This window comes from Tigriopus californicus, chromosome 6 (genome assembly GCF_007210705.1).
Source record: "Tigriopus californicus strain San Diego chromosome 6, Tcal_SD_v2.1, whole genome shotgun sequence".
Lineage (NCBI taxonomy): Eukaryota > Metazoa > Arthropoda > Copepoda > Harpacticoida > Harpacticidae > Tigriopus > Tigriopus californicus.
In genome coordinates, this window is record NC_081445.1 from 14,231,941 (window position 1) to 14,244,473 (window position 12,533).

The window sequence follows — 12,533 nt, forward strand, 5'->3', positions numbered from 1 at the left end:
ATAATTTTGAACAATTTCCTAAAAACGGCGCTCAACTTTGTCAATGAAAATTTGGAAGCACTGGATGTGCTAAAATCATGGTAGTTCTTGCCGCGATCGTGGCGCAGCCTGGCTAGCTCACACAGCTGCTGAAATCCGATCAGGTACTTTACACGTCTCTGTAGAATTTTGACAAGCATCACAGCCAATCTGCACTGGGCATGGACTGAGTGTCCCATTTAGTTTCAATTTGCCGTCTTGTTAAGGCAAATAATATTCTGCTATTGAGCCAAGATATTAGTATAGCGGCATAACTCGACCAAAAATGTCATTTTTCGTGTTTTTGTCGTACAAGTCACTCGGTAGTTGAAAATGTAATTTACTTCTCGCGGGGAATTGGCTTGTAACGAACATTTTGTCTCATGGCGAGTGCTCACACAGGGTTTCTCTAGTAACAAGGTGCAGGTTTTTATTTTTAGATTGTTTATTTTTTGCAACCTTTATGGGTCAACGAAGAATCAACACGCGAGAATAAAGGCTTGGTTGAGGAAAAATGATGTCCCATTTCCAACGTGTATTTTCCTTGAGCTCGATGCTCATTTTTGTCCGTTTTGGTTGTATTTACTGAGCAGCCTTAGTGATCATTGACGGGTACAGTTCTTTTTTGTTGTGCTAATTTCGTTGAAAAGAAGAGAAGATCAGAAGTAACGGCATTGCTGTGATTAAAATACTTGTCCAAGCAGCTTTTAAGAAAGCCCGATTTCCGTGAACGTGTTTATGCCATCCGGTGGGATTCATCCTGATACGAAAGTTAGGAGATACCTCCTACCATTTTTTGCTGAATGGTCGTGGAAATGAGTCCCTCGCGAGTTTACTATTTACCGTAAATTATACTCTGTATTACACGTACACATTTGTATTGATAAGATAGACTCCTGAACGTGAGAGTGTGATTTGTATGATCTGCCTGATCAGCAATTATACATAAGAAAATGAGTCCCATTCTGCTTGAGCGACGATACCTGGGGAAAAAGAAAAAGCAACATGCCTCTCTACCTCGCGTCTAAATCCTTGAATGGCAAGAATGCGTGTGGGCCTTTGCTTTGTTTCCTCCTGTCCTCTCTTCTTCTCCTTTAAGCGGATTTGTAGTTCCAAAAAACCAAGTCCAACAGGAGCAGAAGCATAAGCAGAAGTAGGAGACGACCAAGGAGGCCCGTCAGAACCAAAGCGAGGCCACCAAGCCACTTCCGCTCCTCCAAGGGTGGTCCCAGATTGTTTGTTCCCTTGACACCACACCAAGTACACACACACACACACACACACACCACACACGAAAGGCACACAGAGATGGAGCGATCTAACTTGGCTGGGATATTTTGGTCTGAGTTTCCCACATATACAGTTTATGTGGATGGTGGGATTTCTGAGAAATGGCCCTTAAAGCCAAAAAAAAATCGTACTTGGTGGGACAAAAGTCGGCATCGAATGAAACTTTGAGCTCAAGAATCAATTCGTTATATTTAACAAGTTATCAAGCTATAAGCGACAGAGATACAAAAGATAAATACATTTCATTTGGTTGTAGTTCTCGTAGTAATAGTAGAAGAAGAAGATGATGGGGTTGTTAAGTTGGTAGAATGATGGCCTCTCTTCTCAAGGCGTCATTTTCCGATGACCTCCCACAGTTTCACTTGGAGGTGAAATCCGCCTGTCACAAATCAGTTCCAGAGCTTATTGGGTATAATGATTCATTCAAAGCAGTGGAAGACGACCAGCCATTTCTCTTTCATTTGTGTGGGTGTGTTGCTTGTTTGTCCACAGGAGTAGAAGGTTTTTTGGTCGCCTTTGCCGGCGTTCTTCTTGGCCAACGCAGATATGAGATCTTTTTGGAGGTCTTCTTGCAGTTTGCCCTCGGCTAAAGGTTGGACCGATCGCAATCCATTCACGATATCACGGGTCTTGCTAAAGTAGATCTCGTTAAGAGTGTTTCTGAAACGGAAGATCAATGAGGATCAATAATAACGTGAAGGATCGAGTGGCGAAGAATCAATACCTGATTTTGTTCTCCATATCTTCGACCTTTTGCCAATGTTGGCAATGTGTGGGGATGATTCACTCACAGAGGCATCTTGCTCAACCTAAATAATAATAAAAACAACAACAAAAGGATTCATGTTTCTCAATGATGCCATCTAAATATCGTCACAGATTTGGCAGGGATTTTTTGACATGAATAAGCGCAATTATGCTCGCGTTAATGATTTGAATTATCTCTTATTTACAAAAATTCATCAGCCCACGTAATAATTTTCGTTGTTTCAAATGCACCTGAAAGAAAAAACACAACTCACTCTCATAACGAGTAGGATTCTAGCAGGTTTAGCTCTTCGTGTGGCCAGATTGCATCACTTTGAGTATCAAACTGAATTTCCTAATTGATGCACGCTCCAAGACAAGTTTTGATCAAACGGACAAGAAGGTCTAAAAACTTTATAGGGCATCGCTTATGGAGTGCTCTTCTTCAATGAAAACTGTTTTTTCATGTGAATAGTTTTGACATTCTCAACGCAGAAGAAAGCAAACATCATAAAGGAGGAAACCGCTTTACACGCGCACGTTACGAGAAGCTGGACTGTAGTTTACATACAGGTCACTAATACACAAAAAGCAAATAGAAATTCCGCTCAATGACGTGGGTCAACTCCTTTAAATACTCCACTCGTAGATAATGGAGGTAAAGATATTGAGCAGGTCTCATCTATGAAAGATCTAGGTGTAGTCCTCCAAAATAATAAGAAGTTCGACGAGCATATCCAGTTGAAGGTGGGTAAAGCTTTTCAAATGTGTGGATGTTTATTTCCAGAGATAGCATCACGATGCTAACTCTGTACAATTGATTGTCCAGCCACATCTTGAATATGCCCGCCCATTTGGGCTCCAATGAGTTCAGCAGGTTTGCAAAAGCTCGAGCAGGTCCAAAGATGTTTTACTAGGAACATTGAAGATATGAGAGAGCTCTCGTACTGGGAAAGGTTAGAAAGGTTTGAGATTGTACAGTATTCAGAGCAGGCACGAAAGGTACCTGATACTGTACGTTTTCAAAAGCATTAATGAGCTTTGTCCCAACCCAGGATTTAGGGTCAATTCTAGTGACCGTAAAGGCTTAATGTGCGTTTTGAGAGCACCTTTTCAAGCCCTCGAGAATCCAGGCTAGTGCGGACAATTAATTCTTTTCATAATTTGTCTCTAAAACTCGGAGGGAGTACTTAATCATTTTACAAATCTTTGATAAGCATTCCAGGTAAACAGATACTTTATTCAAGGGCAAGCTCGGTCAGCCCACTCAAATTCGTAGGCAGACCAAATACCATCTAGTGTGCAGCACCTAATGAGTCGACGAATGATAGCCTTTCATTTACCAATATTTGGAATTACATTCCAGGTATAGTTTAGTAATCCTCGCTAAACCAAACCAAAAAATCTTTAAAAAAAAAATCCTTGTTTTGCGTTGGGCGAATCTTGAGAATCTTGTGAGGTTCACAACAAACAGAAACCCAAGTTTTACCTGTCGAGTGAGGGATCCGCCCATGTTCATGGTACCGGAGCCTACTTTATTGGTTTGAAGCCAAAGCATGGAGGTAGAGGTGAGTTTGTAGTGAGCTGAACGACCAGATGACTTCTCTTGCACTTCCACTACGTGAATGGAATCCCATCAACCCTTGATCTTTTTCGAACCATCGCCAGCTTTCTTGATTAAAATCACGCCTAAAAGCAAGGGCAAGGTGAGGTTGGGAGTTGAGGGAAACGAAAGGTTCCGATGATTTTCCCGCCATTAAAGTCCCAACATAATAGGAATATGATTTTCTGTAGCAACCAAAACGTACGATCAAAACCATAGAGAAGTAAATGCTTTCTCACCCGCGAAACCGCTATCCAAATCCCACAAGTAGACGGAAGACACGCCCCCCTCAAAATACATGTCACGGTACTGATCAAAGGCGGCATTGGCATCGATTTCCAGTTGTCGAAGGCTCTCGGAAGGCATGGCCCCGTCTTCCAAGGGTGGCGAATACGTGTTGCTCCAGGGCGAGCTAAAATTAGATTTCCAAAATTTGCCATTTCCATTCCCATTCTTAATTGGATCCAAGTCCCTGAAAGTTTCTTTTCTTTTCTTTTCCTCACCGATAACTGTCCCCATCGCGATTGTAGTCGCACAGGAGGTAATCTTTGCCCGATTTCTGATCCCGAGCGATTTTCAATGGCTGATCCACCGACGAGAGAAGATCCTCGCACAGATCCGGCACCAAATCGATCAATTCACTCAAGTTCTTCTCGATTTGTTGCGGCGGCAAACGGCGCATCAAGTCCAAGGCACAATCCAATTGCTGATCCGTCTAGGTCCAAGAAAAAGATAGGGATTGAAATGGGCCTTCCAGGTGATCAAGATGATCAAGATAGATGTATGGGGATAGTGAGGTTTGTAAGTCAATTGTCACAATCCTAAACGCCATGAGCAAACTTTGAAGGGAAAGGGCTAAAAAATGATCGAACAGATAACTAGAAAGTAGTGAGAATCACGCCGATGGGAAGGAAAAATGTGATCGATCTGGACTCATTCATTGAAGAAAACCAAGGCCATGGCCACCCAATTGGGCATAAATACGCTGTCATGTGGGCTTTCCATGGGGTTAGAATAAGTCCTTATTGTGGGCACAACAAATACGTGTTTTCTACGTCAAGATGCCCACAACTTGTGGCAAACGCGTTGGCTTTTGGTTGGAAACTCACTAAAATAGGATGGTTGATTTGCATTCGTTTTGCTTTGGATTGGCTATGGTTTTGCTCGCTGAGGTATACAGCATTGAATTCAAAATCAGGATTTTTCTAACAACCCAAGTTCTTGGCCCAAGATTTCACGGCATCGCTAATGCACAACGCGCTTGACCAAAAAAAAATATATATATATAAATATTCAAGGAAAATTTCAAGGTTAGATCGACCCACCCAAAGCGTAGGGCGACTATTGCTATCGATCTAACCATGCATCATTGGAGCAATCAGTCACCAACAAGTTGGCAAACGGGTCAATCAGAGGTACATTCAAGTTCAAACCCACTGAAGTTTTAGGTGTTTCTCACGAGATGCTCGATCTGTACATATATCAATTTGACTACAATTCATGTTGGGGACCACCCTCGAATCCAGGACAACAGATGGGTGACCCAGGTCCATTCATCTCTTGATCCCCCTGATTAGGGGACTATGGGTGGTCCCATCATGCTTCTCCATGAACCCCTGTCCAAAGGAAGGCTAGGTTCGAGTCCGACCATTGGGGACTCAAGTCCGTCGAGGACATGGTCGTCTTTTTCGGCCCAAGAGACGGACGGACCCCGATGGATTTGGATTTTCAGCTCAATTCAATGACGGACGGACGGATATGCGGGCAATTGCCATCATCATAAAAAAAAGGTTTCAATGCGGTCAATATCGTGTCGGGTCAGTCGTTCATCGGGCAGGGGGGTCAGGGTCAAATCCAGGCCTGAAAGCGACCCCGCCCTAGAAATGAGATGATCATAGCCCTGCTCCCAGCTTATTGATAACCGATGGGTAATCCAGGTCCTGATCAACAGCAGAGTAAACAGGGACTGTACCATGATGGACTCGGGGGCGATGCGGACCAATGGCCGTGGTTCCAACCCAGGAATGAAGCGATAAAGGCTGGCTTTGGGATTGAGGGTGGTGATCACTGTCTGGCGTGGGAATGATCCGTCGATCCGTCTCTCAATCGGTCTAGTCAGCCTCAAGTCCAACGAGCGTGCACGTTATTGGGACAGGCTCAAAATATCCAGGGTGACGGGGCTTGAGGGGGCGGGGGCATAGATAACTTCATATATAGATCGATCAAGGGCGCTGCGATTGCTTTTTTTCGTCTCAGCTGTCGCTGGTGGAAAAAATGTTTCATTCGTAGTCAAGCTACTTAGGACAACTATGGTGCAAATTTGAATCGTTGACGGCTCGTCCAAATTCAGAGTAGAAACCCCTAATAAGACTCGTTGTCAAGCAATTGCTCTCGTCCAGCACGCTTCATAAAACGGGCTTGAGTGAGTTGCCTGACCACATTTTTAAGAACGAAATTTTGAAGAGGTTAAAATGGGGCTCAAGTTAAAGTTTTCATCCATGTGGTGGAAACACTTAATTGAAACGCAAGGAACAAGCCTGGGTTCAGGCTGACCTCCAGAGGTGTCGGAATTACCTTGTTTACGTATAGGCGCAATCATGTCGCCCACATTCAAGCACATTGTTGGGAGATTAAAACGAAATTCCAAATGCCTCATCATTGCGTTGCAATTTCGGATACATTTTGTTACACTTTCGAGATTTTCGAGATGCGATGCTAAACAAGGGCAATCAATAGAGTACATGATTTGCTCTACTAATGTCCAAATCTTTTTTTGACATGTTACGTGTATTATGCCCTAAAAAGCATGTTTTTTATTATTGTACCACTCTTTCTACCTGTATATTTGTAAGATTCAAAAGGAATTAAGATTAAAGAGGAATAACAAACGTTTCATGATAATTATTCAACTTGCCTGAAGCGAGATTTAACGAAATATTTTGTGCCATTTCCACCAGCGTCAGCTGACCTGAAAACATGCTCATGCGGTACAGCTCCTGTTGAACTTAAGCATTCTAGTTATGGTTTTCTATGGGCGGGGGGGAGGAATCCAAAAAAAGCTAAGGGGAGGGGTTAGTGAGTGCCTGACGTTTTAGTCCCCTGGGTGAGAGACCTCTGATCATCAACCCTCCCCCCCGGTGGATTCAGACACCATGCCTGGATCAGAGCTGGGTGGGATCAAGTGGTCATCAGTGTGGTAAACAAATAGCTGACGTCATTCCATGGAGCAGATTTAAGGACAACAACATGCCTGCCAAACTGGACTCTGGTACTCTATGGTGCAATCGGAAGAAGATATCTTTTTCAAGCCACCATTTTTTGATTGGGCTCCAGTTTCACTCTCCCTGGCAGTCATGGCATATCTATCTCTAAGTGGGTACATTGAGAATGAATTAGTTCCCGAGGCTGTTCCTGGAGAATTTTGGTGAATCAATGGATTTGTGGCTAATGTGATGGCATCCAATACCGCAGGCTTAGAATCTGTCAATTCCTGGGAATTTTATGGTTCACATGTTTTCAATAATGCGGCTGTCAAACAAGTGCATATGGAGTTCGGTTAGAAATAGCCGTCTGATGACGTTAGAGCCTATTTATATGCCGTCCTAGTTAAATGGTTAAACTTCATTTTCAATCTATCCTTGTGAAAAGAAATGTTCCATTTGACGGCAAATGTAGTAAGATACAGTACTTTTTTTTACATTTTAGTACGTGTCAGAAATCATTCAAGCTAGAAAAAGGTGGGTTTGGCTGGTTGTATGGAATTTATTGATCATTGCAATAGTGCTATAAAAATCACCAGCTCAGGAATCAAACTTTACTTCTAACTATTTTGACATTTTGTTTGCTCACACCATCAGAGCTTAGCAGTGCCACAAGTATGTGAGACAAAAAGGAACATATTCAGTACCAACAATTAGAAAAGGTGGAGCAACTTGATTGAGAGGGTGTTCTATCCAAAAATCCTGGCCACATTGATTTAAAAGGCTGAAAAAAAACCAGATCTAAATTTGATCTAATAAAGTACACATGAATTTGATCGACTCAATTACGTTTTGTTGTTCTTAACTTGTATTGTACTGGCAATGAGGTATGGACCAAAGTGCGGTTAGTCATCAAACTCACCCCACCTCCATCACACAATATAGTTCACAATAAACAAAGTAATCCATACTTGATTAAAAGTTTTCCAAGCATAGCTCTAGCCCACCTTTAGTTTTGATAATAAGCCTCCATAGAGTATTTGTGTGACATGGAACATTATGGGCCATCACCCTTTTATTATTGATAGGCCTCAGTTCAAATACCTTCTCCCGCATGCAATGCTGAATGGCCTTTGAAAAGCAGGAGCCAAGAGCATTCAAATGGGACAATCTAACCTTCATTGACTGGGCTGGCATCCATCGCATACCTACTTATCAAAAGTGAATATGAAACAATTTGCAATCTTGACTAGCCAATCATATGAATTTGCTTCAACGATTGAAATGTGAATCCAGCTTGGCTTTAGCGAGTGCACCGCTCCAACCCTGATCAACGTCAAGCGGGCGGTGCCGGATCGCGGAATTGATAAGATTAGCCTTAAAAGTCATGACCAGGTAAAACACCCAAGTTTCCTCGCCCAGCCTCCACATCAATAGAAAACCAAGACGTCAATGAATCTAAATAATTGAGGTTTATATTCATGAGCTCATGGAGTAAACACCTGGCCAGTGATGGCGAACTGGCAGGCATTAATACAATTGAGCTTCCTGAGGAAATGTCCCACCTGCAGGATCGGCTGGCTGCGTTTACCTGCAGTTTTAGGGTGACGGTTAATATAGTGGGCCCACTCGGTGGATCGGATATCGATTGTCAGTCTTTAAAGCCTGATTGAACGAAGCTTACGGTCCTTGTGCAATGTCATAGATACTTGATTTTCCGGTACTTACCGCTGGACATCTAGTTTTGGCTGGTCGCCCGATGGGGAGACCTAAACACTAGACCTAAAATGGTCACCCTTGTCTTTATTTACCTCTGGGAAGTTTCAATTTCCATCTCAATTCTTGGATCGAGTAAGCCAAATCCACTCGCCCATTTGTGTTGGCATTCCGGGTAAGACCGGCCTTTTGGGGCCTCATGTGCCTCCTAGGCATCCTAGGCATCCTAAGTCATGACCATTTGGAGCAGATTGGGATCATAATTTGGAGCCTTTCGAAGGCCGGGGATTGATCGAAGCCGACTGGAAATTAATTATCCTTCAGAGTCATCCTTGCAATTGTTTGATCCTAGTCTCAAAGTCAAAGCCATGAGCCAATCGCTCAATTGGGTGGGGGACGCAAAACGACGTAATTAGAAAATAGTCGCCCGAATTCATTTGTTAATGTCATTTTGGGTCATTCATATCCATGCCTAAAAATGCGTAAGCCCAAAAGTGGGTGGCTTTTCGGGCGTTAGTCAATGTAAAAACTGGATCAAATGCTGGACAATGAGTCCAAGACCAGACAGCTCAGAGCGGAGTCGTTGTTGTTTTTGTTGTAAAGATGTGTTCTTGTAACTTTAACAAAGGCATAATTGTTGATGGTGTTTTTTTGGACTTGGGTTGAAGCCAGGCTGGACTGAGTCAGGCTTGAGAATCGGGCTTTCAGTCGAAAAAAAAGACTAAGGGGAGTGACTCATGGCTAGGGATAGCCAAAATGGGCCAGCCAAGGACTGAAACAGGCTGTCAGATAGGCGTGAATTAAGCTCAAATTTGGAAAAATGGCTGACATGGCCCTAAAAGACGGTGACCTAAACAATCAAAACGAATCCATGGGTTGCTAAGATATGGATACACCAAAGTTTGGTCTCCGCCCAATGATGCTTAAGATTGTACAAAAAGCTTGAAACAGGACGTAAATCATCCGATAATGCATATTTTGACCAACTCTAAACATGCCAGAACAACGAAAGCCGATAAAGCAGCGCCCTCTTACGTTGTAAAGAAACAATGAATTACTATTTCAAGACATATCTCCATCGACTGTGCTTGTTAAATCTACCAAGATAACAAGGAGTAATCAACTCAGGTGCTAACCAATACCCGCTTCTCTATCTCTTTGTCACGGCTGAAAGCCTTTGGCCCAGGCGTTCACTTGTCAATAAGTTCCCCTTTAAGCATTAATGTGGCTTCGTGACCTGTTCTAATGTGCGGGGTTGGTTTTCGTTCCGGATTCCAGATTCCAGATTCCTGAGGAATTCAAAAGTCGGCCATGCCTCTAGCCGATACCTCTAGGATGCATTCCCAAAAGCTCATTGACAGTGACATTCCTGAGATCCGCGTCAAAACTGCATTTAGCGGGTAAGTTCAACCTTTGACCACCCTGGCGCTCGATCTCCGAAAGCTTGAAAAACTAGTAGTGATCCTCTCGCTCTCCTCTCTTCATTGTGTGCATAGACAAATCTTCATCACCTACATTGACCATGGGATCACGTTCGATCAGCTGACTCTGGAGATGCGCGACATTTGCGGTTTCCACCAGAACTATCCCTTCACCATGAAGTGGGTCGATGAAGAGGGAGATCCGTGCACTTTGAACTCTCAAATCGAGCTAGACGAGGCCATTCGATTGTACGAGGTTAACAAGGAGGCCGAACTCACCGTGCACGGTAGGACTTCTTCTTCCACTTTGTTTTAAGTCAACAAGGAACATAGTTTGGTTTAATTGCGAATGTAGCTGTTCCTTCTATTTATTATAATGTTATTGAACCAGCCGAACAGTGGAGGATATTTGAACGATCCTTTTTGGGATGCGAGATAAAAAGTATTGCCTTATTTTCATTCATTAGTTCAATACACTAGCCAATCAAGCGCAAGTTGCTTATGGGTTCAATTTTCCAACACATTGCATTGAATTGCTAGTAGTTGACATGCGTATAGCCTGGTTCACTAAAATTGAGACTCAAAGCTTCGCCATTTCACATATAGATGTCACTTATAAAGTCAAAATTGGTTTTGTTATAGAAGAATGCATCTAATGCATCTGAAAATACCACGACGCCTTGGTATGCATCCAATTTTGTAGGCCTTGGTCAAGAACCACTAGAAAGAAAATGGGGGTTTGAGAGAGCCTAGCTTTCGGCTTAGTCATTCAATTTGGATGAAAGTTGAAATCCGCCATTCTGGTACCATTAACCTTGATGAAGAAGAATGCAACGGGTTTACTCACATTAGTGTTGTCAACTTTCAACCTTAGTGTCCCCGATCATATTTCAGTGGTTTGTACCTTGGTCAACCAGGCTGGCAACTGCAGTATATTGATGGAGTGTCTGCTTTTCATTATGCTACCCATGGCTCAATACTTGGCTAGCTGATTCCATGCCGTTTTAGCGGTATGTAGATAAATAAATGAGTTTTTGCTCATTTAGCTTTTCATTGAGCAAATCTGCAATCATTTATGAGGGTAAAGTTCAAAATAAATTATGACTATGACAACAGCGCGGAATTATATTTTCATGAGGACATATCTCATCAGATGGTAGGCCTAGCGAGCAAAAGGGCCGCCATCTGATTCCGTAACAAACAAGCATGCAGTTCATGGCCAACTAACTCCTTGTTGATGTTTATTAATTTAATAAAAAGGCTTCGTCATGGCGCTTGATCTATAAAAATGAGTTACCAGCCGGCATACCCTTTGCAGTTACGATGTTTCACGCCTTTGGGAAGTGCAGAGGGATATGAGTACAATTTTTATAAAATATTATTGAGAGCTAGATCTGTTAGCTACGCATTTGTTCTTTGTGGTATTTTCGCAAAATCTAGCATATTTTGAGCCACAACCCTAAGTACTAGTATGTCCCAATTCAAATGAACCAGGCTCTACATAAACAATTGTCACCAAGTTGCTTTTCACGTTGCTACAAACATCACTAGTTTTCGACGTCCTGATGATTTGTGCTTCAGCGTTGATTATAACAATTGTGCTTTTTTTTTTGTTTGCTGTCGCATTTTAATAAAAGTGCCTTTTTTTCAAAATGGTTCGAAATGCAAGTTTAATACTCAAAGCGAGCATTCTCTTTGTGCAAGGGTTGTTCATGACTTTTGACGCGAACGGGCTCATTTTCGGCATAATTAGTACTTCCGGTTGGATTGCTGAAGAGGACAAACACATTTACGGTATGGAAACAATCGATCTTTTTGTGCAGCTACATGCAGTTCTCATCAATATTGACGTGATTACCTCAGATTTAATCAGGACAAATGATAGAAAAATCTCGTTCCCTGTGTTATTCAAGGTCTGTGATATGAGAAGACAAGATTGTTTCATTCTCTCTAATTTGAATGTGCTCTAAGTTTTGACCTCGTGGTCTGAAACCAAAAACCAATCAAGGCTGTCACCCTTTGGGTCAGTCAAAAACTCACAACTAACAATATTATATTCTGCGGGCTAAAACATGTTTGATGGAAAAAGTTAGAAAACCATTAACTGTGTAGCCCGGATTTTTAACCCATTCGAAGTGCATTTATCAACAGGGTTGGCAAATTCAATCTCGTAGATTATTCACACGAAAGGCATGCCGGAATTGGTTGTTGTTTTAGGGGGCCTTTTTGAGCAATTCACAAGAGACGAGTTATGCCAATTCCAAAATATCAACCAAAATCAAAAGCGACTTTGTTGTTTTTTTTTGCCATGGACTTCAAAGGAGTTTTACTTTTTACGAAAAGACATTTGGTACTTGTTTGTCAATGATGAAAAAGGGAGGTTTGGTTTGGGCTTTAATAATCGTTACACGGAATTTCATTCCCAGTGCTATTAAAATGAAAACCATGTCGCATGTTATGCCTTGTTTGGCTAGAAATCCTTGGCAAAGCCATAACTTCAGCTTTAAAAAATGTAGTTTTTGCTAATTGAATGCATTT

The 12,533-nt window shown here is 42.2% G+C and overlaps 2 protein-coding genes across 3 annotated transcripts in view; one reads left to right on the plus strand and one right to left on the minus strand.

The window, feature by feature from the left end:
• Positions 1-1,478: 1,478 nt before the first annotated feature.
• Positions 1,479-5,803, minus strand: LOC131882160 (F-actin-capping protein subunit beta-like). Its single transcript, XM_059229223.1, is given in 7 exon segments — positions 1,479-1,968; positions 2,033-2,060; positions 2,063-2,117; positions 3,545-3,744; positions 3,898-4,070; positions 4,162-4,373; positions 5,631-5,803. Coding segments are annotated over 7 exon segments (912 nt in total). The 5' UTR covers positions 5,634-5,803; the 3' UTR covers positions 1,479-1,727.
• Positions 5,804-8,599: 2,796 nt separating this feature from the next.
• The window catches only part of LOC131881932 (atypical protein kinase C-like), a 29,419-nt gene continuing 25,485 nt past the window's right edge, over positions 8,600-12,533 (plus strand). The window contains exons 1-3 of one of the 2 annotated variants that reach the window (XM_059228929.1): positions 8,600-8,749; positions 9,853-9,974; positions 10,071-10,282. In XM_059228929.1, the coding sequence (XP_059084912.1) occupies positions 9,886-9,974; positions 10,071-10,282 (301 nt within the window). In that variant the 5' untranslated portion in view covers positions 8,600-8,749; positions 9,853-9,885. The remainder of the gene's footprint in view (positions 8,750-9,852; positions 9,975-10,070; positions 10,283-12,533) is intronic. The other variant, XM_059228930.1, reaches the window with a different exon arrangement.